This window comes from Gallinula chloropus (genome assembly GCF_964237585.1).
Source record: "Gallinula chloropus genome assembly, chromosome: 1".
Classification (NCBI taxonomy): Eukaryota; Metazoa; Chordata; class Aves; order Gruiformes; family Rallidae; genus Gallinula; species Gallinula chloropus.
The window spans coordinates 115,283,411-115,311,402 of NC_140085.1; the positions used below are offsets into that span (position 1 = coordinate 115,283,411).

The window sequence follows — 27,992 nt, forward strand, 5'->3', positions numbered from 1 at the left end:
GCAACTGAACGTCCCTGCTTGCAAAACCACTGTCCCCATGCTAGGGCGTAACATGCCCTGGCCTGGTCAGGGGAAAGTGCAGGAGCGTTTTACAGGCCTATTTTTCTACCTCTTCTGGTTGGGTACCACACTGACACGGTGTTGTTACCTGACGGCCCGCATGAAAAATAACCCAACCCATCCTCTAGCTTCCAGCCGTGGGATGTGAAGCTGTTTGCCATGTGTGGCAGCTGCGTTCTCTGCCCTAGAGGAAGACCAAGGTATGGAAGCCATATTCATATATGTATTCATGTTTAAGTTAAGAGTACTCATGTTTAAGCATTGGCCTTAAAAAGTGTAAAGTGTATTTAGCATGAAGTGTTACAACAAATAAAATACTTAAAGAAACTTATTTCTCAGCCAAGTGATTTTGTTGCTCCCTTTGGGATTTACTGTTCTACCTTTTGAAGTTCTGATTAATACTTAATTCAAGCTCTGAGCACAAATAGAAATCATCTTTTTATACGTTTTCTGCAGACTATGGTGCCACTACGCTGACCCTACCTCTGGCCAGAGTTATCATTCCTTTTAAATCTACCAGTTTCTTAGTGATGGGAGTTACAGACTGGAATGGGGCCTCTACTAAACACTCCAATGAGAACATGTACGGGGATTCGCTTGCTTCTAACCTCAGGCAAGCCATTTTCATTGGGATGATTTAGCAATCTTTCCTTGAAGCCTTTCCCCCTTCTCTTTGGTGCAATCAGTGATTTATTTTTTTTTAAGCATACTTCAAGTGTTTTAAATTGGGTGTATCCCTTCACTGAAGAACATACTGATTTTCAGGGGACTACAAGTGGTCAAAAATAGAGAAAAAGTTTCACAAAACATCTGAAATATGTTGAAACAGAACATCTGGGCACTCTCAACACTAGCTAACCCCCCCAACAATTTTTATCTTAAAGTTTTGCTTTCCCCATACAGTTTTTCCCCTCTCTGTTTAGTGCAATATATTGAATGAGTTTTTAATTTGTTTCTCCCATTTGTTTCCCCCCCACCCTGGCCCTTTTACTATTCTGTTTGCAAAACTTCCTTGATTTTGAAGAGTTACAGGTTAATTAAAGCAAATATGTATCTCTGTCTCCTGGATTATAGCTTTCTAAACTTCTTCGATGTAACGTCAGAGACAAAAAAGAGGAAAAGAAAAGCTTTCTACCTCAGTTCATTGAATTCAGTGTGTGTGTGAGAAAGGAAATGGAAGAAAAATAGTTCAGACCTCCACAGAAAATTAAAAGTACACCCCCTCAAGATTATGACTTGTAATTTCTTTTGAAAAGAACACTTCATTAAAGACATCTAATAATAACATAGAATAGATATATCAAATATATTTTTAGCCTTATATTTTCACAGAAGACATTTGGTTCCACATTTATTTGAACCTAGAGAGTCTTTAGGATTCTTAAAACTTCCATTCCTTAAGCAGTTGCCTTTTCTAAGCAACTACTCTGCAAAGTAAGGCTTTTCTACTAAACAAATTGATGACTTTGTTTCATTGCCCTGCATAAAAATCAATTATAAATTCATGTCTCCAAAGAGGACCCATCCATCCAAGCCCTCTTCAATTTATTTGAGGAATAAAACCATAAGTATCTTAAGAAAAATTGTGGTGGAAAGGGAGGAAAAATCATGACTGAGCTGTAGAGATCCTACCAGCCATTTGTTCTACCCAGCACCACCCATCATGGAAGGTGTATTTTTCACACAGCTCAAAATTTCAGTTACAGTCAGCTGGGGATGTCAAAAGTTTTGAAAGCAACTATTCAAGTTTATGGCAGAAAAAGTCCCAAGCCAAGGTGGGGTAAGCATGTCATATCTTGCTGTGTTTCTTACATGTTCTCCTCGAGTATCTGCAGGCTGCCTTTCTCAGGGAGAAGATAGGGGACCCAATGGATTTTTGGCTGGACCCAGTTATGGGTATGCTTCCACATTATGAGGCTGTGCTGATTTTGGCTGGGATAGAGTTAATTTTCTTCATAGTAACTGGAACAGGTCTGTGTTTTGAATTTTTGCTGGAACCAGCACAGATAACACAGGGATGATTTTGTCACTGATGAGCAGGGGCTTACACAGAGCCAAGGCCTCTGCTGTTCCTCACACCGCCCCACCAGTGAGTAGGCTGGGGGTGCATGAGGAGTTGGAAGGGGACACAGCTGGAATATCTGACTCCAACTGACCAAAGGGATGTTCTGTACCATTCCCAATCAGATCAGAGGCTCTTGCTCTTTTAATCAAAGACTGCACAAAATACTTCCAGCCGTATTGTATCTGCAGTTATGACTAAAATCTGAAGCAATTAAATCCACTTTTGTCTCAAGCTGGAATCTGACAACAAAAGTAAGAAGAGATTTTTCTCATAAAACCACCTCCTGCTTTCCTTCCACAGCGCTTCCACCAACATCAGGTGGTTCTGCTGCTCCGCAGGCAGTGCAGGGTCCTTCTGTAGCCAAGACCCCCTCCCGACCTGAGATTCAGAAATGGTGTGGAGCAAGTTTGGCACCTAAGCCCCATTAAAAGCAAGTGGAAGATGGAGTCCTAGTTCCCTTGAGAACCTCTGGAAATGTGAAGTTGTGCCTCTAAGTAGACCAAAAATTATGTTTCACTTCAGTTGCACCACAACCTCCAACCACAGTCAGCTGTAGCCCGTTTCCTATGTACTGAGTGAATAAATACTACCTAATATTTAAAACATTCATGCTAATACCAATGATCAAAATGCATAAAAATCCAAGCCTAGACATTCTTCACAGCTTGCTTATAAACTAGCTCTCCTTCTTCAGCACTTGCACATGAAGTTTCCTCCCCTCCACCCCCAGCTTTTAAATAAACTCTGTTGAAAGCCACAAAAGCGTTCTGGACCCTTTTTCCTCCAGAAGCCTAATGATCCTACCAAGCAGCTGTCCTGTAACACGAGTCCTGCACTCCATGCTCTCTTTTGTGTGCTCTCCCAGCTAAAGAGTGGGTTATTGGATGTCCTTTGGCAGGTGCCGCCGGATTAAGGGGGCCATGCACAAATTCTGCATTGGAGCTTTTTTGCACTACTTAAGTAAACATCATCTACTGTGTAATCCTCCTTATCTCCTACCAGGGATTTGGTAATTTGTAGTTCTTTTTTTCTTTTTTTTTTCTTTTTTTTTCTTTCTGAATACATATTTGGTTACAAATCATCTAACCGTTTTGCTTTCTTGAATGCAGTTGAGAAATAACAGAATCTCATTCTGAATACCTTCTGTGACACTGTACTGTCAATTCACCCCTGAAGACAGAGCAAAAACGTCCCAAACCTTGAGCCAACACAACAGTTGCTTTTGACAGGAGTCATCCCAAACCGTGTTCAAAGGGATGCTAAAGCAGGGGCAAGGACACCCAGCTTTATTTCTGCTTCAGGAAATGGGCTCAGAGCTGCAGCTAATATCGTTGTCAAATGTAGGATGCCAAGTTTTTTGTAGTGGCTAGGAAGCTGTGGCATCAGAGCAGCAGAATAATGGGAACCAATCTCCTTGGCAGGATAAACATCCAAAGCCCCTAGCTGGGGTTGCACTGCGAGTCACATATTCGCAGAAGAGACCAAGCTTTCCACGAAGCAGCAGATGTGTAGTAGGAGGGAACTTGTGAGATACCCTCTTCCTCGCTGTGGGGGGGCACACGAACCCGCTTCATACTTCAAAGATGCGAAAGCCTGGAGGGGGGGGTTGTGTGGAGATACCACGGGGAAAGGGGTGCCCAGACTCACTGCCTGCCCCAGGGGGTCCTTCTTTAGCAGCTTCTCCTGTCTTTTCCTCTCCACCTTTTCCATTTCCTCTCTTCTACTGATACTCCCTTTCCCCTAAAACTGGGTTCCTTTTCCTCCCACGCCCTACCCATGGTGTCTCCTTGTCCCCACAAATCCCCCTGATTCTCTTGGTGCTTTTCCTTCCCCATAATCATCTCTGCCGCATCTGCCCCATGTGGGACCTCGCTGACAGGAGAAGCTTTGGCCAAGTTGCCTTGTCCAGACACTACCACTTGTGGGGTTTTTTATAGCTCTGCTTTCATAGCCTGCTTTTTTTCTGCTCTAAATGCAGAATGTTGAATTTGAAGACTTGACCTGAAGAAGCAGGGGCAAATTCATAAGGAGAGGAGTCACATCAGTACTGCTGATCCTCCAGAAATTTCTACAGTGTGAGCTTCACAGCTATTTGTTGTTCTTATGGCAAGCATATTGTTTGCATTAGGGAAGGAATTATTTCATACTGATAAGAAAAGATAGCTAATTCATCATAGTGGGAAAACTGTTTCATAGAGGTCAGAGAAATTTTTGTTTGTTTTAAACTAGCAATAATAGCATTTAGTTTTACAGCTATCTGTCCTCACATCTTTTATGCCTTTTTTTTTTTCCCCATCTACAAACATTTGACCCTCCTCCCTATCAGCTGCATCGTTTTGCTTTGGAGTGAAGGCACATGAAAAGGAGAGCCCAGAACAGCATCTCCCGCACAAAGCGAGCACACCTGTCCTCCAGGCGAGCGGGGCTGCTCCCTGGCAGGCTCCTCTTGCACAATGGGAGAAGCTTTCATCTGCTTGAGTGATGCCATCACACCAGCTATTCCAGGGCAACGCCTCCCTGCTCCCTGCTCCTAACCCTCTGTGAGGCATATCCGGACAGCCAGCAGGGATTGCTCCAACCCCCCCTGGGCAGAGCCACCCTTGGCACCCGCCTGAGTTGCTCGCTGCCTACCACAAAGCCCGAAGTGCACAAGCAGGCTCTGCAACACCACGCATTTCCTGATTTACTCGGTAGCAAGTTTGCTGGAGGCTGATTCATGGTAATTCATAGAATTCTGGCACTTGCATTTCAGGGACTTTTAAAAAATATATGCTCTGGCACTGCAGAAAAAAAAACTCCCAACTACCCAGAGGCATTCACCAAGCACACAATAGTCAGCCTTTGCCCTGCGGTTTCTAGGCAGTCGTGCATCCAGACCACCAGCAGCAACCACATAATGCTTCTAGAGTAAGCAACCCAGCTTTGCAAGCCAGATAAGGACAGCCTGAGCAGTACTCTCAGTACACTCCTGTTGCACTAAGAGCTAATGAGGATTTGAGCCAGGTTTGATCCCTTAGTCAAAGCCTTAGTCTACCATGGGTTTGCAGTGCCTACCAGGCAGCTCAGCCCAAGGCTTATCCAGCAACTGCCTCCTCCTAAGCAAGATCCTTCCTGGATCCTCTTTCAGAAACAGGTAGGTGAACTGCCCTCTCTCCTTTCAAGACATCAGGTATTAAGTAGGCTCTCTAAGGAGGGATGTACGCTTGCTCTTCTGCTTCACCTGATTGGTGCGCAGAGGGTTTGGACTTCTAGCATTGCCAATACTGGCACAGACTTTGCGGCTTCCCAAGCAATGCAATAGACATCAATAACCTTAAGAAAAGAGGGGTACCCATTCATTTCATCCCTGGCCTTTACCAAAAGAGTGATTTCGAAGAGCTGATTGCAGCAGCTGACAGATACACTTCATCCTGAACCACTGCCTTTTGCAGGGGGAGGGGGGGGGGGGCGGGAAGGGGAGGGGGCACTTTCCATCTAGATAACCTAACAGTCTAGATAAATAGTCCAGATAAATAAATAGTCTAGGAGGTATTTATCCTAATTTAAAGGGATGGTCTGAAAGTGCTATGAAGGCTTTGTGACAAATTCTCCAGAAGTGGTGATACCTTCTGGGCTTTAACAAAATCCCTGTGGAATGGCTCTGTCAGGCTAGTCATTAATACAAGCCATCTTCTGTATTCTGCTTTCTGTTAAGAAGACAAAATATTTTGAGACAGCAAGACATTACAGAGGTGTTTAACAGTGATACTCATCCTTTAGCTAGTCCTGTAAGGGAAATGGATCTAGTCTTGAAGGTAACTTTACTTAACAAATCGTGGCTTTTGTGATCATCTGCGTGGAAAGCCTTTACCAGGAGAGAGCTATTTGTATTGAAAATCAGATGGTATAAAATAGACAGTGAAGCACCGTGCAGTCTGTTTAAAAAATTACTAATAGAAGTTTATGGTTCATGCCTAAACAACTCTTCTATTGATGGTCAGAAATGTAAAACACAAGCTTTAACTTTTTTTCCCTAAAGCTTAAACTGGAAACTCTGATCTGAGCTTGCCAACTTGAAATCCTGAAGCTGAACCTATACTTTGGAATATGAGAGTTTGTGCTGAGTCAGGAGAGGCAGAGATTTGCAGAGACCTCTGAGAAGGCTGGAGGCAGAGCTCCCTCAGGTAACTGCAGATATGTGGTTCAATCCAGTAATCTTTTTAGGGTGAAATTTTATACATGAAACAAAATTGCAGTCTGAACTGCACACCTTGGCCAAAACAAAGGATGGCCATCTCATGCCTAGAGCAGGCTTTGGTTGAGCTTTAACATTTTAAGACCTATCATGCTTCTTTCCCACCATAGCTCTGTGACTATGTTTTAGTAAATAAATGCTTTCTAGGAAGGAGAATTAAAAACTTAAATAAAAAAAATCCCCAATGTGTTTGGTCCAGGGAAGGTCCATCCACAAGTGGAGACACAAGCTTTTTCCCATACGCCATCGGCTCTTTAGTCCAGCCTCCAGCGAGCCACGCTCCTCTCTCCTTGCAAGGCTGTTAGTTCTGGGAGGTGAGGGGTGGCACCCGTGCACTTTTCTGCTGGTCTGTCCAATGCAAAAAAGACATGTTTGGAATAAGGCAAAATAAACGTGAAATGCTGTTGGGAAAAATGAGGTCAGCGTAGCCCTATCTGTGGCCGGGCAGAGTACCCCATTTACCTCCAGCCTGCCTATCGTCAGCACCCAAGGAATGGCTGTGGTGGAATTAGTGGTGTATGTGGCTTTTGCCTTCCCACAAGAGAAAACCTAATACTTTTTACAGCTTCACTTTCTATGAAACTCACTGGGGCAAACTGCATCTCATTCACACTTCTGGCAGCTACAAGATGAAATCAAAGCTAATCACAGCAGCATAAAATCAAAGCCACTGATGCTGATTGTCTTCTAAGGAGAAGCTTTTTCCACTGATCAAGGAGAAAGGGTAAATAAAAGTAAACAAAACTGTGCTGGCAACAGGCAAAGATAGTAGCAGGCTCCTTTGGAGACTGGTGCAGAGACATACTGACCGCTGACTCATACCACCTAGGAAGGAGTGCTCTGCACTGTGTCCTCCAGGGAAGAGCCATGACTATTTGCACCCTCTCAGGAGGACCCTGACTTGCACTCACACCTGGAAGGTTCATCACAGAAGGCATGGCCTGGGATCACCCAGGTGCTGGTGGGGAAACAGCCAGAGAAACACTTGCACAGCCCGTGAGCTCTGCAGTGCCCTGTGGGCCGTGCTCCTCCTCTGTTCCCCGCGCAGGCATGGCAGCCAGCAGCACAGCCCCATGCCTGTGGTGCTCTCTGACAGAATAAAGATGGACTCACAGACTGCCCCGCCCTGCTTATCACCTATCTTTTGGGATCAAAGGGCTGAATGCACCACTCTTTAGCCTATGGCACTCTGTGCTCTTACCCAACCACTTAGATTTCTTTCAAACAAATGCCTCTACCCTTCCCCTGTGCCACCCTCACTTTGTGGCACTCCTGCCATACTGTCACACCACCTCCCTACAAGTCCTCCTTTCCCATGGTACCTACAAAGCCTTGCCGTGAGCTGCCGTGGTGTTGGGAGCACCAGCTAACCTGCCAGCCTGTCTTGGCTGCCCACATGTCCACTTCTCATCTCTGGCTTTTCTTTTTTGTTTTTTAATCTGGGAGACTGTCTGAGGCAGGGGTGCTTGCTTTCATCTGCTTTTACGTGGCACCCAGCCCAGCAGGGAAAGCTAGTCTTAGTTCCAAATAATGTGATTATTGCCAACTCTGATTTTGGGAGGCAGCTGTGAATTCAGAAGAGGGGATGAAGGGCAGAGGAATGTAAAATGGTATTTAGGGCTTTATTTGAGTTGGATGATGATGGTTCTTCCCAGAGGGCAGCCCCATGTGAGTGCTCTGTGCCCTTTCTCAGCTCATCTCAGACCTTTCCTTCCCACCTCCCATCCCTGCCCCCTCCTTGCTCTTGTGTGCTCCCTCTCAGCACTGGAGAAGAAACTCCAGACATCTCCCTCCAATTCCTGTCCACCTAGCAGATCCACACACAGGACTATGTGCCCAAAACATAGGGGTCACAACACCTCAGAGGATGCTGTGAGCCAGCCCCAGGAAGTGAGCAGGGCTTTACATGGAGGACCACCGAAATGCTTTGTTATTGTCTGATATGGGCCAGTCTTTAAGGTCCAAGTGCTGATGTAAAGTATCAGCATTGTGGCTTCCAGCTTATGTAGCTGTCACCATGAGGCTACAGAAGAAGCCATCCCTGCCCTGCAAAACCACCAACCCCCCCCACCAGCACCTCCACGCGCTCCCTGCACGTGTCACAGTGTGGCACAGCCACACGTGTCGGTAAGAGATAGAGCAAGAAATGTGAGTGGGGCCTCAGCTTCTCCCACCTTCCTGGTGGGCCCATGGCACAGCTGGGGGGCTGCTGCACTTGCTGAAGCCCCTTGGCATGGAGTGAGCAGGCAATTTGGGGAAGTGTTTAGTGTGGAAGGTCGAGAAATAGGTTTTCAAGGATAGCTTGGAGAGATAGTCCTTGGATGAGTAATGAGTACACAGCATGGTCAGCACATCCTGCAAACACTTGGAGGGTGTAAAACACAGAGGAGGTATTATTTAGGGTGTAAAATAAAATATATGTGCCTATACATACACACACATGTGTATATATACCTCTGTATTGTACACTGAGAACACACATTCATAAACTATACGAGTCCTCAGTAAGCAGGCAACTTAGATGTAAAGAAGAAAAACTTACTAAACGCTAAGAAAAAAATCCCTAACCATAAATTCTCCCAGTGAATGACCTAGGGAGGAGGGATGGAAAGAATCCTTATTACTCCAGCATTCAAAACTCATCAGAGCAAGTACCCTGTAACTCTTAAACTTTGGCTTGTAAAAGCTTTGGATAACTTGGAAGTTTCTCCATTCTTTACCTTTGAGGGGGCATAAAAGGCTTCGGCAAAAGCAAGTCACACACCAAAAGGTTATCTTTGTGTGCCAGCAAAATAAAAAGCTACCACGAGGTATAAAGCAACAGGGTGTCTATGAAGTGAGGGCAGGTGTTCGGTGTACTTGTGGCAGTCAGGCACAGGTCCGGGTGGGATCCTGGTCTCAGGAGGATCCCCTGTCACCTCAGGGTGCATGGAGCAGGAAGGGGGATGAGACCCAGCTTGTTTATCACCTCCTGACTCCATATTCAAATGCAAGAAAACGAGCCCTGTAAAACCGCCACACTGGTTAGAGCTGCTGTTTGTAGCAACTTTTGCTAATTGGTTACAACAACTAAAGAAGCAGCTCAGTATTTGCCCTGTTCTTCAGGTATGCTCTGTGGCAAGGGAAGGAAACTCTGAAAAAGGAAAGAAGCTACCCTAAACCGATCCTTTTTAAAGAGAAACCAATGCAGATGGGTTACTAAATACAGACGGTCATGTATATTTTGCTTACTTACCAATAAATGACACAGGAAAGTACACTTTCTTCATTTCCTGTCACTTAAAAAAAGAACTGAAGCACTAAACATATAAACTGCAATCTCAAAGTTTGATCCAGCAGCAGTCTCTCGTGAATCCTGATTCTACTTTCTCATCACAACTTACTATGCTAAGAGATGCCACAGGAAGCCCCAAGACTCGGAGTGATTGAGGGAGTGGGATGTGCAAGTAACTCTGAAGCCTATTGCTGGTGGCTTGCCTAAGATTCTTTTTAAGATCTCAGTCTAAATGCTTGCTAACGTGTGAATGTAGTGCCCTTCTAATGTCTCAGCATCACAGAAAGAATTCTTGGGGGTTTCCCACTTAAAAGGCAAAAAAAAAATCACAAGCATATACCCGTGGTTCAGGCAGAAAGATAGGGGGTACACAGCCTCAGAAAATATGTCACCAGATGGGAGGGCAAGGGGAAGTGACCAAAGGGCAGTGTTGGCTATGGTGCCCCCATGGCGGGACAACAGAGCTGGTGATGGGGCAGGAGGCGGCCTTGGAGGGAGTACATGTTGTGATGCCCTCACCGAGGCTGGAGATCTTGCAAGGAGGCAGGGCCAGGAGAGGTCTTTTTTTCCACTGCGAAGGAGGAGAGGGGAGAGGAGCATGCATGGGCTTTGGGAGGGAGCCAACATAGTGTAGGGCCCCAGGAGGGCCTGAAGGATCCCAGTATTTGGCTGAAACTACACAGGCTGCAACAGGACCAGAAATAAAAAAACCCAAACCCACATTTGAGAACTTCTGTTACAGCTAGGGGAGAAGTAAAAGCATGGTCAGAGAGTAATTTGTGGAGATCAAGGTGACTTCAGACAGCCTTGACTTACAGAGGGCTCTCTAACTTCCTCAACACACTTGTGCGATTGACGTTAGCTATTGCCAAAACCATTTTTATCTTTTTGTTTCATTTCATGATTCTCACAAACCAAGTTTTAACAGTACTGGCACAGTGAGTCAATACCCTTTGCCTATCTTAATTTTGGTTTCTTGGTTGTAAATTCTTCAGGGTGCTTCCTGTACATTTGTGTGTCTCCTAGCTCAGCAGTGGAGTGTATCAGTAAAAAGAAAGAGGACAAAAGTCACAGGGAAAACTGTGAAATGCAAAAGCTAGTGGTTTTGGCAGCATTTGGAATTAAAATGCCATCCACACTTTTATTATTATTCTTTTATAAGAACAAAGTGAATTGAGATTTTATTGAAGCAACTTTTCAATGCATTTCTTCCTGAAAATTAAATTCCTCACTAGAAGCCCATCCTTTACCAAATGAAAAAGAAATTATTATCAAAATTATGTAACTGATGCCGATAAGAATGTTGGTCAAGTTGTTTTAAACAAGTGTGTCCTACTGATGGATTTTATGCAAAGCTCAAGGAAAATAACCTTTTTTTGCTGAAGAAAGAAAATCCCTCTACCTCTGGTCAGACAGAGGGAGTGCAAAGCCATTTATGTTAACACATGGATGAACATACGAGGTAAGACATTCAAACCTGAATAAACCTAAGTCATGGGAAGCCCGGTGAACGTCCTGGCTTCCTGCAAAGGGAGATGCAAGTGTCCAACGCCCTTGCAGCCTGTGCATCTGTGAGCTTGAGCTTTCTAAGCCTGACACGTATGCTTAGATCTGAGCAAGTGAGCAGCACCATTTGCATAGCTGCTCGCAATGCCGGGCTCCTCATGCTGCAGACTGAAACCACACACTCACGTACGCAGGCACATCACCACCACAAAAGGGTTCCCATCAGACCCAAGGGAACCAGCGATGGTCACGGCAACGAAGTCACGTACAGTTGCAGAACGGAGGTCTGCACCGCACTGAGATTTAAACACAGGCCTGCTTGCCTAACTGCAGGCCTCTCAGCTTGGAAGCACTCTTCCCTTTGCATTATCAGTTCTGGTCTCCTCCAAAAATGCTCTGAGCCTGGGCTTAAATGCTGCCTTGTGAAGTGCTTCGAGACCCGTGGCTGAGGGTCTCAGAGCAGGTGGGGTGCAACTTTACAGAACCCCAAGCCAGGACTTTACGTGCAGCTGCCTCCTTGGAAGCTGAGCCCCGTCCCCCTGCCCAGCCCTGCGGAGGCCTGTATGTATTCCCCCCTTGGGATGCCGCTCCTCGCATGCCGTTTTGGGCAGGGGAGGGCCCTTTTTGAGAAACCGGCGAGTTAACTGAAAAAATGTGGCAGAACTCAACAGCAAGTAACGGCGGCGGGAAAAAGCGCGAAACAGGAAAGCGCCGGCGAGGCTCGCACCGTCCCCCACGCTGGTGCTCGGCGGGGACGGAACTGCTGCAAAAGCGGCGCAGGGCTGTTATCAGTCCCGCGCAGGGGCTGCGGTTTGCTCGCTCTTGCAACCCTTCTTCAACTGTCACTTGTTTTTCAACAAACAGGATGCCTCCGCTAAGGCTGACAGCTTTCCTGTAACTTCGGGGCAGAGGGGCATTGCGAGTCCTTCTTGCCGCCCACGGGGCTGCTCAGCTCACTCCCCCGGGGAGGGAGGCTTCAGGTGCACCCCGGGCAGGGTGCTGCGAAGGGGACAGACCTATCTCCTTCCTGCAGCCCCCCGCTGATGAGCAAAACAAGAAGCGTGTGGTACTGGTTTGGCTACATAGGGGAGGAAAGGCGGAGCCTCCGCCTTTCTCGGTCTTTATTATTCCACCTAAAAGCAGTTACTAAGGAAGTGCTTGCGCTACTTCTAGGCACCAAGGGCACATCCAAGCTGCTCACCTCCTCTGCGGTCTGTACAGCAGTCCGTGAGGTCCCATGGCACAGTGTTCGCAGGGGTAGCATGGCTTTTCTTTGCTATGCAGTTCCCCTGCACAGACTGCAGCCAAGGCCCAAGGCAGAACTTGCAGCCAGCAGCATCAGAGCCCATGACAGAGCCAGGGCTCCTGACATCGGTGCTGGGCAGCTCCCACAGCCCCACTTTCATCCCAGCCTTAGCATGAACCATGCACCAAGCTTTGCTGCTCAGGCTCCTCCAGAAGCACATTCTGTTTTTCAAGGTTGCTTGGGCTGTCCTATGGAGAAACCTGATGCCTGCAAACAAATGAGATACTGATCTGGGTTTCTACTCCGAGACGGGAAAAGCAAAATACACTCTGCCCCTGGTCTGATAATCGCCTGACCAAAGGTTAGCCTCTGCCTCTGGCAGCAGAGGCGGAGCCTGTGCCGACAGCAGAGCAGGCTGTGCAGCAAGGCTCTCCAACCTGCTAGCTTTTCTGGCACTGCTCAGCGCTGTGGCAGGTAAGCACTAGAAAAGGCAGGAAAAAAAGCCACAAACAACTCTGAATTAAACCTAAAACTAAAATATAAATCTTTCCTTTAGAAATATTTTATGAAATAAAAAAAAAAAGAAAAAAAAAAAAGAAACACTTGTAAATGGATGCATAGTTTCTTCTCACATTTCCCTCCTCGCAACACCAACCTCCAGCTTTGCTGGATGCTGGGAGGTTTTTAGGGAGTCTCCAAGCTGAGTTGATAGGACCAAACTGTACTGTACACCTGCTCTCCTGTGCTTCTTGCCGAGGGCTGTTCCCCCTGCTCTGCTGGCACAGGGATGTGCAAAGCATTGCCTACTGCCAAGATGGTGCTAAGCCAGGCTGGAGAAAACCCTAGTGCATCTCTCCTCCTGGATCTACAATTCCAGCTTGCTGAATGGGTCTTGTAGTAAAAATTGTTTGTCAGATAATCTTACTTCTTCTCCTGATCCCATATTATCCACAAACAGCCATAATATTGTCAAATTCTCCTGCTGCTCCGATGGAATTGGAAAACATTTTTCCTGGATTTTCTTTATGGTTTGCCACTGGGACTGTATTTCCCAGCTGCAGCTGAAGATGTACCATATCCAGCCCATGAGATAATCAGTGTAATGCTAAGGCAGCGTTCTGACGAAAGCATTTACTTGATCAAACTTGAAATTCTAAGTAAACAAGTGATTGTTTTGTAGATAGTGGGGCACAGAACTGTAAGTAAAAAAAAAAAGTATTGAGGCTCTGTTTCCACTTTTCTCTCTCCTGCACTTCTGATATGAGCACTCTTCCCTGGTTCTTCATCCATGAACGAGGGACATGCTACTCCCAGAGCAGATTAGGCAGCTTCTGAATGTGTCTGACTACCTTTGTGTTTCACTCTGGCCCAGTGCATGCCAAACTGAATCACAAAGCTCCCATATCAGCCTGTTTTTCTGCCGAGGCACTGCTTATACGATTGCTCCCATTTTCTCTGCACTTCTCTTAGCTTTTCTGGGCCAACTTTAACCAAATTTGACAGAGCAGAAGTGGTCTTACATTCCTATGGCTTTCACAAAACACTGCAGTAGCAGAGAGGCTCTGTCAGCTGAAGGGTGCCCAAAAGAGATTTTAGAGATTCCTCAAGAAACGAAAAGCTTTTGATCAGATTAAAGCCTTATCAGATGTTAGAGAACGCAGCCACAAGACCCATGTCTGTAGAGAATCAGTCTTTACTAGTTTCTTCCTAGGACAGCATGTCTTGACTTCTTAAACACATCAAACTAAACTTGCCTTGAATTCACAATGCAGCCTGAACCCAACATTTCCATGGAGAAGATTTTTAGTGGTTTTGGACGCTTTCAATCCAACAACTCAAATTAGCTTTTTGAAAATTTCCCAGTGAAGAAAGGCTTACTGAGAAAAGAACACGACAAATTCTCATGAGAAGTTTCCCACAGCCCCAGTAGCATGAAAGCTTTTCACCACATTACACTGGTTGTGGGGAAGGCCCACATTAGTAACCTGACGAGGGCGTTTGAATTTATTAGTGCTAATAGACACAGCATAATTACCCATAGTGTTTGAGGCAGATCTCAATCCACCCCTGTCTTAAGTGCTTCCCCAACAATTCCTTAACAACATGACAAGAACATGTATGATGTGTCTGATCCCATCATTGCATCCACTGTGGCTTGAGACGGGTCCTGATATGCTCCACTTCCGACTATCTTCCAAACTACAGCACTAGTAAGTCTCATGTTAGCATCCTAAAGTGGCATGGGACTCAGAGGTCCAACATGAAGTATCACAAAGAATGGCTAATGCACCAGAGGGCTTCTGGTTTGGTGGAAGACAGACCCTGTGATGTGCTGATATCCCCTGCAGAATGCAAACCAGCATGATTAGTATTATTTATTTATCCTAAAACACACTGAAAGGTAATGCTGCAATATGATTAAATAAATAAATAAATGATTCCTGCAGGTATCATCTTTACTACTCCAATCAGACCTTTAACTTAATATCCCCATCATTTTTTATCTACCACATCATAACTTGCATCAGAACTGTAACACAGGCTGCCAAGTTTCACATCTATTAGTGTGTGCTAAACATGAAAATGTAAGAGGCTAAGAAATGAGTCTAGAAAGACTCTTTTTGTACCTCTGTTCTCCCTCCCACATCCAGCACACAGTACCTTCGAGCTTCGCATTGATTCCATTGCATTATCAAACCTATCAAGCTAAATCTCGTGCAGAAGACTTCTAGGAGAGGCTGGAAAAAGGAAAGCAAGAACCCACAGAAACACACACCTGTTGATCCTATGGCACCCTATGCACAGGGTAATAAGCTTGAGATTTGGGGGAAAAAAATCGGAAATTTTTAGATGTATTCACCACTTACATAGAAAAGACCAAACACACAATGTGGTGTCTCAGGACTACCTGCAAGGTTAGAAATGAAAGAGTAGGATTGCATACCAGCACCACAAGAAGCCACTCCTTCCATCCCTTTCTGACTTTCTCTATCCACTGGAAAGGGACGAGGCTGCAGACAGCATGATCAAAGGGGACCGGTGCCAGGTGCTGGTCACTGAAGCGTGGTTTCTTTTGGCCACCTGTATCCATCTAATTCTAACTGAAGTGGGAAGACACCAGTGAAGAAAGGGTCGACAATTTAATAAGCCGGTAGGATGACGTTATGAACGAGGGACTTAGTTCAAACACTGAGCTTATAAAAGAAACCCAAACAAATGCCAGTGGATTATTCCCAGAGCACAACCTGTGGAACTTGCCTATATTGCATTACTCTGGCTCTGGCTGGCAAAGGCACCTCCAAGCACCTGTGTCTCAAATGTCAGCAGCTGGGACTGGTGTCTCTGTCACCCACTGATCCCCCAAATTCGTGTCAGCTACAATTGGTTGGGGGTATGCCCTATAAAAGCTGGAAAATGCAGTACCCAGTGGAAACAGTACCTTGCCCCAGAGTTTTGCTGAGAGAAAATACCTTTGCTGACAGAAGGGCTAAATCCCACACGGTGCTTCTGCCACACAGCAGAATACTTCTTCCCTTTCTCGCCCTCTTCCTGACTTTTTCACCCTCCCTTCTGTGCTGGGTTCTGGAAAGAAAGGCTTGGTATGGATTTTTTTCCTCGTATGCTCCTTAGCAGTCAAACATATGATCCCTTTATTCTTTCTTTTTTGTTTTTTTTCCCCTTCACTATGTATAACTAAAGGCATTTTGGTCTCCAGATGTAGAAATGAAAACTAGCAGCAAAATGAGCAGTGTAAGTCATACACTAGAAATGTTTGGGTTAATTTGTTCGTGGCAAATGTTGCAAACAGCAGCATTTTATAAAAACCTCAATGACAAGGTAGTTTGTTTTCTTACCAAGGAAAAATAAGCAAGGGAAACTTTGCTACGGCTAATTATCTCCTAAAATAGGACAGCTAATGTTTTTATATAGGTTATTTTTCTAATTCTGATTTCAGTCTTTCTTTGAACTGCAGTTTCAAATAAAGGATGTCTTACTGTTGCTTGAATTTCCTGCAAGGAAAAAACAAACAAAAAAATATTCCAACAAGACCTTGCAAGAAAAGGGGCTGAGATGTTAATTAGTGAAGGACTTCAGACAGAAAGGAATTTGGGGAACAGTGAAAAGATTTTCCTTGAAAACAAGTTAGAATCTGACAACAATTTTCTGTTAAATCATTGTTTCGATGCTTTTTTACCAAAGCAGCTCTGTGAACAAGTTGTCTTAGCCTGAGCCTTTGGAGGAGGCTACGGTTTTAGGGAGGAATGCTCAGTTACTGACTTAGGGCATGTACACGGGAGAAAGCCTACCACTCAGGCACCTTGTAGTGCCTTGGTTAGCTGTGTGTACCTTGCCTCTCGGCCGGCAGCTGTGCATCGTGTGCAGGGAAGTGTCTCCTGTGGGGACTGTTGGGTATGCCAGGATGTGTTTGTGAACAAGTTGGAACCTGAGCAGTATTTGCTGAAGAAATTAGCAAGTAATAAATGAGGCCGTGTTTGACAAGGAGAGGATAATTAATAAGCTGAAGATGAAAACTTTACTGAAAAATTGTTTAGCATGAAAGACCTTTTCTTCTCTCCCTGCTTATTTTAGCTGGCCAGGGTGGTGAAGTCAAGCCCTGCTGCTGCCATGAAGGAGCTCGTATTTACCCTTAGCTGCTGTGCAGCAAAATGTGAGATTTTTGCTCTCACTTCTGAACAGAGCAGAGGATGGGTTGAGATGCCTGATGGAGATTCCATCCCCGGCTGTACAGCAGGATGCCCAGACCCCAGGCAGGGAGCAGGGAGCAGGAGCAACCCTGGATGCCTGGTACCCTTTGCAGGACTTCACAAAAGCAGCAAAGCTGCAGGTAGACCAAGGGTGCTTTCTTTGTCCAGACACTTCCCTGAGCTTGTACAACACCAGCTAATCCTCTCGGACACAGCAAGGGACTGCTGTATTTCCTAATCCCTAGAGCGGGTTTTTCTGAAGGCTGAAAGGGGAGCTGACACAGCCAGAAAAACCTCCGACCGCTTCTGTTTAAGTAGAGCTTTTGATCTCCAACTGGTGTGGTTTAGTCAAAGCAGCGACATACCCAAACCTGCAGGAAGGACATGGGCCTGGGGAGCTGCTCAGTGCCCATCTCCATGCAGGCCAGGGCTGTGCCCAGAGTATGGAGCTGTTGGAGGGGTGGAAGGAGTGGGATGCCCTACCAAGCCTGTTAAAAGGAACCAGCCTGTCGGTGGGTGGCTGTAAATGTGGTCTATAACTTTTATGGTGCCGTTTTTTTATTCAGCAGCTCTTGGGAACATGGCAAAAAGCACGGGGGTGCCGCTCCAAAGAAAAGGCAGTTTGTGGCACAGAAAAGTAGCAGGTGTCACCCCACCGTATTTCATGTGTGCAAGGGTGTGAGGACAGCTGTGCAAAAAAGGGACCACAGACTTGGGCCATCAGTGATGTGACTGCAGGTTAACACCTTTATCTGGAGAACAGCCATCACGGGCCTCATCCAGTGCCCAAGGATGTCAGCCAAGTCTTTCTACTGGTTTTGCTGGCTCTCAGATCAGGTGCCATGTTCACAAAATACTGGGCTGCTTTAATTGCCCCAGTAAAATGTGAACCTAAATCATCTCTCCTCATACAGACATCTGTTTAATGGCATAACTTCACCCCACAGGGTAGCTGTAAATCCCTCTTCATGTTGGTACATGTCTGGTTACAGCAGAACACTCTCCCAAACGGGAATAGACTTATAATGGTACAAAACTGCTCATAGTGGTAAAGATTATTCCTAAATAGAAAAGGAAAGAAACATTTTGGGGCTAATGTAGCTTTTCTGCTGCATAGTGTAAAGTAAATGCACCTAAAAACATCAGTACAAAAATAATACCACACCTCAAAAGTAGTGCTTGAAGTTGTTTGGACTGCGTGTGAAACAGTAAAAAAAACCAAACTTACTTGCAATCACTATTAGGAGGAACACCCCCCCCCCCCCCCAATAAAAGTTCTGATTGTTACACTAAAATTTAAGTGGTTTGCTACTTTTGAACTCAAGTCACTTTTTGTTTTAGCTAGGCAAACCAGTCACATTCTTGAGTTTCCACAGTAGCCCAACATACTGTACTTGAAACACTGTTTCATTTAGAAAAGCAAATCATTTTCTCCAGTGCAGCAAGGTGCAGCCAGAATAAGTTCCTATTCATATATTGAACCTGAAACTTGGTTTTAGTATGCAAATTATTTTGTGCTTAGAGTAAAAAACGCGTGGGTGTTTGTACCATGTGTTATCACTTTTGACAGGCTTGGTGCAGAAGCAGAGAGTTGTTGCAGAGGCTAAGTGTCCTTTTTCCTTTCATAGGTCACCATCTCTCCATGCTGTGTTGGTGGAGGTCCTAAGAAAGCATGTGGAGGGCAAACCACACAGCATTTCTCTGTACTGTCCTTTCTCTAGTGAGAAGAAAACCTACCTGATGAGTTGCCAGGCTCACCCTGCTTCCCTAGCCAGAGTCATGGGCAGAACGCTTCCCACACACTATCTGACCCCAAGCTTGGGTTCAGATAAAATGGTGGCAACAACACAGGAGTCAGGTTGGTGCAGAAGCATGCTCAGTGATATGATGGATGTAAGTCTGCTTAGGACCCCGTATGGGGTAACCTCAGTACCTCCCAACCCCAGGGTCCACAGAGACTGGGCTGAGACAGACAAAGAACTACTGAATTTCTTTGCAAAGTGTTTGGCCAATGTATATTGGATCAATTAAACCTCTCTCTAATTGAAGTAACCAATTCACTGACCCCTGTGCAAATGGAGTTAGCAAGGTCTTGAGTGTATCTTCCAGATATGAATTCTGATACACCCAGCCTATGCAAACTCCAAAGCTCATTTACATATAGGTCCTGAAAAACAGAAGTGTTTTACAGAAGTCTGATATTATCTAGTAACTGTATTGTAAAATAAATTGCATTTCCTATGTATCGGGTGCAGCATATAGCCTCATATCAGTATCCTGCTCAGGATGCTGTGCAACATGGGCAGGTGGTCAGCAGCCATAGCAGCCTTGGTGCGTGGAGACTGACTGTACAGGTGAGGCCTCCTCCTCATTGCCTTGGACAACACACTATAAATAATTGTTCACAATTAAAGGAAATATTGGTGTGGCAGTTTCTGCGTTTCTTTCAGCCCCCAGGTCAACACCAGCATTCAGAGTTCCCCTCCTGTCTTACTCACCACTTCAGGTCCTTCTCACACGTTTCCTTGTTCTTAAAGGACAGATCCAGCCCTGCTGCTGTTGATGACCATTTTGTCCCTGTCTAGGAGATTATTATCGTAAGAACTGGCTGTGGGGTATGCTTTCTGCTCCTGGCCATGTCTAGAGAGAAAAGGGGAAGCGTGCCTCGCAGGCATGTGGGAGTAAAGCAGTGCTATAGCTTCAATCTACCCAGCCTGTATAATAACAGTAGCGAAAACCCAGAGGTATGTCTCCCGCCCCCGCTCACCACCACCGTGTGTACTGACGTCTTCCAGGGGCTGGCTGGCGGTGACTTACACCCATGCGGTTGCATCTGTCTGTTATCCTTGCTAGGCAGATGAAAGCCTTCATTTTGCTGTGCCAGCTCGCCTGCCACTACCCTTTGATACTGCAGCAAGTATAAATAGAGACCTGAGCGCCGGCAGGCCAGGAGGCTGGTCTCCCCGCTGCAGAGGCTGTGACACCCCGTTCTCGGCCCCCTCTCAGCATGCTTGCAGTGCTTGCCTTCCTTTGGTGGTTGTTCAAGACTTCTGTAAATGCCCCCATACCTCTGAGGCCAGCATGAGGCCTGCACAGTACAGGCACATGCCATAGAACCAGCTAGAAAACGGACTTACGAGACGTGCAGGCCGAGAAGGTGCCAGGCGTACGTCGCAGAGGAAACATGATTCTCGGCCCTGCACTGTGCCGTTTCATCCTGAGCCTGCAAGGTATTTCGCAAGCGCTCATCTTTCTCTTTTCAAGACCACAAAAAGGCACTTGGAGGCCTGGGTCAGTGCCTTCTGAGGTTGCTGGTTTGACGAGGATGGCGGGGTTTGCCCTAAGCACAGCCGAGTGAAATGTTTACAGCAAATCATATAAAACCTGACAGGTTTCACGTTTCCTCGCGCCACATTCACGGAAAGATTTGTAAGGGAAGTAAGCCTTTCAGCTTACAGTCAAAACCCTACGTAAGGGCAGCTTCTGAGCACATCTCAAAATCACAGCTTCAGCGTGAAACCAGCCAACAGAAAACACACTGCAAGACAAAATACTCAGAAGGGAAAAGAAAAAGCCCCAAGCCTCTGACTCGGGCTGCTTTTGGGTTCACTGGAATCAGAAACTCAAAACAAAAAGCACAGGCTGAACAAAAAACAACACATAGATCAAAGCCAGAGAAAATGTTCTCACAGATCTCCATGAAGTGAAAGTACCCAACTCCACAGAGTTCCACTTGCAAGCAGAAGTGGTGTCCTGTCCTTAAGGATGAATTGGAAACTCTACCTGGTAGCAGCTACCGTCACTCCTCTACTTCCATGCTTTTGCAATCAGTTCTTCTACACCCTCCCACCCTCACCCCCCATCCCTCACCATCCCCCATTTCAATTGTTTGAGTACATATGTATAGAGAATGTGATGTTTTGGACACTAAAATGTATCTTGTTTGTAAGCCCAGGTTCTACTTTGCTGGGACCATTTGAAAATTGATTACATTGGGAATCTGTGTATATAGTTTTTAGTCTCCACTGGCAGCAAGAATGATGTGCCTTGCATTCAGTATCACTTGTGGATATGCTGGTGCAAGCATGGATTTCACTGATGTACTGTAGACCTTTGTAGGTGCTATATTGCTTCAAATGCCACCACTTCTGTTGCCCCACAGCATTCATTAATACACCCCGGAGAGGAGATATCCCTACTACTCATCTACTATTTGGGAAGCTGACTCAAGTCTACACAAATATTATCCATCCTCTAAGATGACAGAAGTAATGAGGCAGTGTAATGTTTTCTTGTCCTTCTCTCAGACCAGTGATTCACCTAGCCAGTGGTCTGTCTCTCTCTGTGGCCAGCGCCAGATGTCACGGAGGAAGCCACAATTCATTTTGCAGATGACAGACCTGCTTACATGGGAAGCTTTCTTTCCAAGTTTTAACAGAGATCTGTTTGTGCTCTACTACACGGCAGAGAAAGACGAAAGAAGAACTCTACCCTTCTAAAACTTCTTTTTTCTTCACCTGACTGGTACTTACTGAAAAATTCTTACGTATATGCAGACCCAGCTGTCTTATGGATCCTGCTCTTCGTTTCAATGGTACTTTATGGCACTGAGTCCTAGGCTGGAATCACACACCATTTAGAAAACTTTCCACCATGCCTTGCCTCATTGTTTAAGCACAGAGAAAGAAATAGGGGTGAGCGCGTGAGCTATCAGCTTAGGAAACAAACAAACAGAAAACAGAAATAAATAAATAGAAATTGGAAAAAAAATTGAGCAAACACATCCTTGCACACTGCAACCTGCAGGAATGCAGAAAATCTGCCAGGCTCATGTCCCTGCCAGGAAGGGTTGCATGACCTGGCCTGAGCTCCCCCACTGCATGCTGAACCGCCTCACCTCTGTGTGCAGCCACCCCACCTGAAATGCAGTACACCCCAATTTAAACTCACACCTTGCATCCGGGAGGCCTGTGCTGGCATAGGGAAGACAGAGATGCTGTGTGGGTGTTCCCTCTTCAGCCAGTCTCAATCCATCCTCTTAACCAGAGCTACTTCTTCCTTGCCCTCCTGCCGGGGCTGCTGGTCCAGTACTGCTGCCCTTGCCCAGCAGCCTGTCAGGTACCCATACATTTTAGCACAAGCAGCCCAAGCCTCTGATGGAGGTTGTTGAAGCTGTGTGATGCAGCCCTCCTCCTCCACCAAGCTACCAGGGCCAGACAGGCACTCTCTGGCAGCCTCCTACGTGCAAATCCTTGCCCCAAGTGTGCAGGAGGAAGAAAGGCTTGCCTGTCTTGTCTCAGGGTAAGCAATTTTATATTACCACTTACTGAGGCAGCATGGCTGGCAGTTTCTGCAGAGCACCAGCTCATCACAAATTTTTCCTGCAGTTGGTGTTCCCTCTTCGCACCTGAGCCCGTTCTGCATTTCACAACCGTATAAGGGGACCTTAGGCTAACACCCCTTCCTGGCCCTCTGGGCACCACTTTGGAGGTGCAGCAGAGACCACTGAGACCCAAGTGCATCCCCTCTGCATGTGGCAGGGTGTCAAAGCCGGATGAGTTTCTCCTGTTGGAGGAACAACCTCATATTTTACAGAGAAATGCCTTTGCTCTTTCCTTAGGACTGCTTCTGCTTAGCTTTTAGAAGCAAGCATGTCCATTTTGAAAACCAAGAACAGTACTTTGACACTCCTGATTAAGGAATAGACTCTTCCCTCTCAAATAACAGGATGCAGATTCTCTGTTTTGAAGTAAAATCCTTCAAGTGTACAAACTTGCCAATATCACTGGCCGTCATATACATTTAAAGATAAACAGGCCGTTCTTTTGGGGTCATGTCTTAGCAGTCAAACTAAACCATGACTATCTTCCAGTCATGAAAAAAGCGCAGCTTATTTTCTGTTTGATTGCATACACTGTCAGTGAGGGGAAGATGCTTTCATTTCCCACCAGAGTTACCTCAGAGCTGGAGTCCCGCTCTCCTGGTAAAACACGGCCCAAGGCAGAGCTGCCACCCAACAATCTCTTACTAATGGCTGCATGATAAAGGGCAAGCTGGTCTGGGGAATCTGCAAGCCAGCCATAAGGCGAAGTCCTTGTTCAGGCTGTCATCACAACACATCACTACGCTGAGTGTGACTGCTTAAACACTCAGTCTAGTATTTTGGCCTAGGATAGAATCTCTTGATCTTACCAAAGCAGCATATCCATCTCTGTCAGATACTTTACCCCTGGCTTCACAGGAATTCCTGTGTTCAGGTCTCACAAGGTTTCTCAAGGCTTTTAAATGAAAAAAGGCTCAAACAGAGAGAAGCCTGTGTAAATCAGACATCGTGCAAGTATTTTCTTCTAGTAAGCCAGGGTTTTTATGAGCTTTAGTTCAATTTCCTATTCGTAAGATGCAGTTATTATTTTATAATGCTGACACAAATTAACTCTTTATTACAGTTCAGGCAGTCTGCAGAAGTGCTTTCTCTCTTCCCAGTGTGGCAACATGATAGCTTATGTTACTGTGAAAAGATAGGTTTCTTCTACTGGGTGTGTGAGTGAGAATATGTGACTGTGCTGGGTACCGTGCGTGTCCCAGAGAAACATGTCATTGGCAGAGTTATGTCTGGTAGACGACCACTTCTACTAATGCCACCAGTTCTAGAGGGCTGTTACCAACGATCACTACCCCACTACTCGCACAACACCCTCTGGAGAGAAACATTTACTCCTAGGGAAGTCTTGTGCGCTGAGAGCGTGAGAACCACTGATGGAGGCCTGGATAACAAAGAGCCTCCGATCACCTCACCCCTCTGCTCACATACAGCACTGGGGACTTTAGGAGCCTACCAATGTAAATCCCATCACAAGGTAAGCCAGAGCCACTAACTTTCAACGAGAAGCAGTATGTGGAGGTATAGGTGTCCACGGGTCCAGGCAGAGAAACCCCTCAGAGCAGGAAGAGCTTCTTCCTATGGTTTTATTTAGCACTTGCCAAGGAAGAAACCCACAAGGGCTGGGTGCTACTTGGCATATTACAGCTAAGAAGTATGCACAGTGTATTTTTCCATGTTGTAAAAATGCTCTGGTGGAGGTTGTTTCCATTTGATAAGAAACCAACAAAATATTGCACCACAAGTCTTTATTGCTTCGATTAATTAATAAAAGAATACAACAAAGGCAAAACCAAGGGTAACCTTCTTGCATATTGAAATAATTAGACCTTGCAGCAAAAAGGAAAAATGAGGAAAAAGTGCCCTGCTGGAAAATACTATGCTTCATGCTATTTAGAGCCCCATGAAACCCCTGCAAAAAGATTCTGTCTTTGCAGGCAGTGTGATTAAGGAACCTTACAGGACAGTTCAAAGCCCTCAAGAAGGTAAAAGAAGTTATGGGACGGGACCATATCATGTAATGATCTAGGCACTCTTTAAAACCTCTAAGTGCACTCTTGAATACAAGACTGTCCAACAGGTGTCATTTTGGTGCCCCTTTCCAAAAGAAAGACCTCACTGTGTTGACCTGGCCAATACACATGAACCTGTGTTGAAGCCTCAATAAAAACCAGCAAATCCATCGTTATCCGGTGAATCTTGCTAGAATAAGTTTAAACCAGAGCCTTCGCGATGCAGTCCTAGATTTGACAAACAGATGGAGCCATGTTTTTCTGTGGGGTTGAGCTGCAGCAAGACACATAGAAATGCTCCTGCCTTGTACTCCTAACACCGAGCCCAGACTGCAAACTGAAAGCGGCCATTAGGAAAATGAGGCCATCATTAAAAGCGGAGCTGGTAATCATTTGAATGTGTTCAGCATGCAGAGCATGCCACTGGAGGTTTCACTGTAATCCTCATTTCTTTACCTAGTGGCAGAAGCGAGGACCTGGTGTGGTGTGATAGAAAAAGGGCCATATCCTTTGTGGTGTACCACATTCAATTAATATGTCAGGCTTTCTATGTCTGTCACTGCTCGCAGGGGCTGGAACAATGGTTCTGCTTCCCCACTCCCCTCTTTTTTTCCCAATTTTCACAGAGTATCAGGCTAAAAAAGAGTTATGGATTTCCTTCTTGGAGGACTGCATGGACTGATAAAGTGAAATCCACGGCACAAAAGAACTTGTTATTTTTCCTTTTACCTCACAATTTCAGTTAGGAGAGAGAGTGTAATAAATTTTGGCGGGAAAAAAAAAAGGAAAAAGACAGTTTGGGACATTTCAAATGACCAGTCTATGTAAACACTATTGAGAAATAGGGGTGAGAACAACCGACCCTAGGGATGATTATTTTTCTTGGGCTCTGAGGACTGAGCATTACTTTTGTTGTGCTCAGGATTTTGAAATTGTGCGAAGTTCATTTGAGTAAAGAAAGGAACAAAAAGGGAACTGCTGGAAAACCATCACAGCTTTCCATGTTCAAACACAGTATTCTTTCGCAACGATGAAACATTGGATTTATAACTCAACTGAAACACTGTTGCCCAAGCTTTTCTAGCACTGTACAGTGGGGGGTTGATCTTGCTTGTGCTGGGTCCGCGCTAGGATCTGTGCCTGCACTGCCAAAACTGTGTGAACACCTTGAAGTATCTGGCACGAGACTCCTAGCCTAGTGAGATTCTAGCACAGCCTATGAAGAAACACAAAATATCGGTAGTCTAATAAACTTAACAACAATAATGACAACTGCAATTAAGGAGGAGGATAAAACACATTCTGGAATGTTGAGCTAAATCACTTGCTGGATTAACCAGCTCAAACGAAACTCCTCTTTTTCTAAACAAACTGGTCCTTGGTCTCCAACCAGCTGCTCTTGGACTCCCTGGACTCCTGCCTGCAATACGGCCGCTGCCATCCCCAGCCCGTGCCATGGGCTGGCTGTGCTCTGGCACTCACTGCAAGCACCGCCTCATGAGGTTCACTCTGTTTGCTACTTAATCAGAAGCACAAAATTTCCTCAATAAGTCTTCCTGTGCTACAGATGAAACAGTAAACAGTTGGGTGAGCTTAAAAAAAAAAAAAAAAGAAAGAAAAAAAAAAGAAAAGGAAAAAAAAAAAAGGCTGATGAAATGCAGGAAGACCCTTCTTGTTATTCTAGCAGTATTGCTTCCTTTGCTTGGTGGGGGTGCTAAGGAAATGTCAGCACTGCGAGTGCCGCAGAGCAGTTCGCCACTTCTTGCTCACCCGTTCAGCATCTCCCCTGCCTGGGCTAGAAGGTGCTGCACCCTGAGTGACTCGGGCAGCTCCCTGCGAGTCAGCTCTCCTCTGCTGCCAGGAAAGACGAGCGTAGAAACGCTTCTGACACGGGGAGGGGATGGAAAAGAGCCGAAGCGAGGCAGGAGAGCGGGGTTAGCGTTTCGGCAGACTGCCCTCCGCCTGGCATCCCGCTCGAGGGAGCGCTGACCCACAGGAGAGGCAGGGTGCCGGTGGAGCCGCTGCTTGTTGTGACACAGCAGCTGGGGCGAGCCTTCCGCATTCCCCAGCCCACTTATTAATACGAATAACTCATGACTCACACCGGCACCGCCAGTGAGGCCGGGAAACTGTAACTATAAAGGGATATGAAGTGCCGCTTTCTGGCAGCAGCCCGGCCAAGCTCAACGAACGGTCTGCAACGGGCTTTGTGTGCCTTGTCATCATCTAAAGGGATGCAGCGTGACTGCAAAAAGAGCTTGAGCGGTCAGAGGGCTCGCACGGGAAGGGGAAAAGTCCAGCTGAGGCGTGAGCTCTTTAGAAAGGTAGTTATGAGGAAGCGGACAAGCTTCTCATGCCAGTCCCTGGTTTACTTGTATGAATAACCCATGACTAAACTATTAGCTCCATGGGGGGGTTGTGAGTACGTTAGAAGGAGCCTCTGAGTGTGCTTGGTCACTGACAAAAAAAAGACAGACTGCTGGGTGAAGCCCTTTAGTCCCCCTCCCCTCAGCACGGCAGGACTGCCTCACTTCTCTAAGGGTGGCTGCAGCCGGTAATTCAGTCATCTGAGACCTGCGCGGCATCGACAGAAACTGAGTTCATCCACACCGCTTCTTTTCCTGAGCCACAGGAGTTGCAGCTAACGTTAAGCAGGTTTCTGAGCTTTTTCTGACTTCTCCTCTGCGAACATGCTTATACCCAGGCTGATGGTTTAGCGTAAGTGAGGCAGCATCACGCTCTGCTGGCTGTACACACCAGCCTGCTGCTCACTCCCCGCGTTTCAGCCTGTAATACGCGTTGTATGCTGCTGCCTGTCATTTTTCATGGCACCGGCTCAAAAAAGTCATAATTCTGCCAAAAAAAAAAAAAAAAAAAAAGAACCTAAGGGGGCTTGTGCTTCTGCTATAGTATCTGCAGTAATTCATGTGAGTTATTCTAGCACACTTTGATTTATGAAGAGAAAATTCACAAGCATGCAATGGCTGTTTGAAGAGCTTAAATGAGTCCTTGTTATAATCTCTTTAACGGACCAGTAAGTAATGAGATGGTATTCCTGCAAGCCCAGATATTAGCTTTGATGAGAGTGCCTCAAAGAAAACTGAAGTGGGAAAAAGCATGTACTACAAGAATGTCCCCAGATACTCTCCAAACATGCATTTTCTTAAGTATGGGAAAGTAAAAAAGTATATTTAGAAAGTCTGAATGGCACTTACCTCTCAAGAAGTGCTGGTAAGAAGGAAGTGACTCAAATATGCTGTTCGAAGCCATTGTTTCCTCTTTAAAACTCACTCTCTCTTTACAGTGAAGGAATATATGATTTCTTCTACCTTAGGGAGTGAAAAATGAAGAACGGTCATTGCTACCACCCTCCTCCCAGCCATCACGCTCCGTTTTATCCCAGTGCCTCAGTAGCAGCACGAAGTGGATTATAAGGTTCTTTTGCTAAAAGAACTCTGAAATTGTTTCTTAAAAAGAAAAAAAAAATAGCGGATCGGTTGTGGTTGATG

At 45.8% G+C, this 27,992-nt stretch overlaps 1 protein-coding gene across 2 annotated transcripts in view; it reads right to left on the reverse strand.

The window, feature by feature from the left end:
• The window catches only part of RUNX1 (RUNX family transcription factor 1), a gene marked incomplete at both ends in the record, with an annotated part of 169,060 nt that extends 141,307 nt beyond the window's left edge, over window positions 1-27,753 (reverse strand). For both annotated transcript variants that reach the window (XM_084268270.1, XM_084268269.1), the window contains one exon: window positions 27,699-27,753. In XM_084268270.1, coding sequence (XP_084124396.1) covers window positions 27,699-27,753 — 55 coding nt within the window. The remainder of the gene's footprint in view (window positions 1-27,698) is intronic.
• Between the last annotated feature and the right edge of the window lie 239 nt (window positions 27,754-27,992).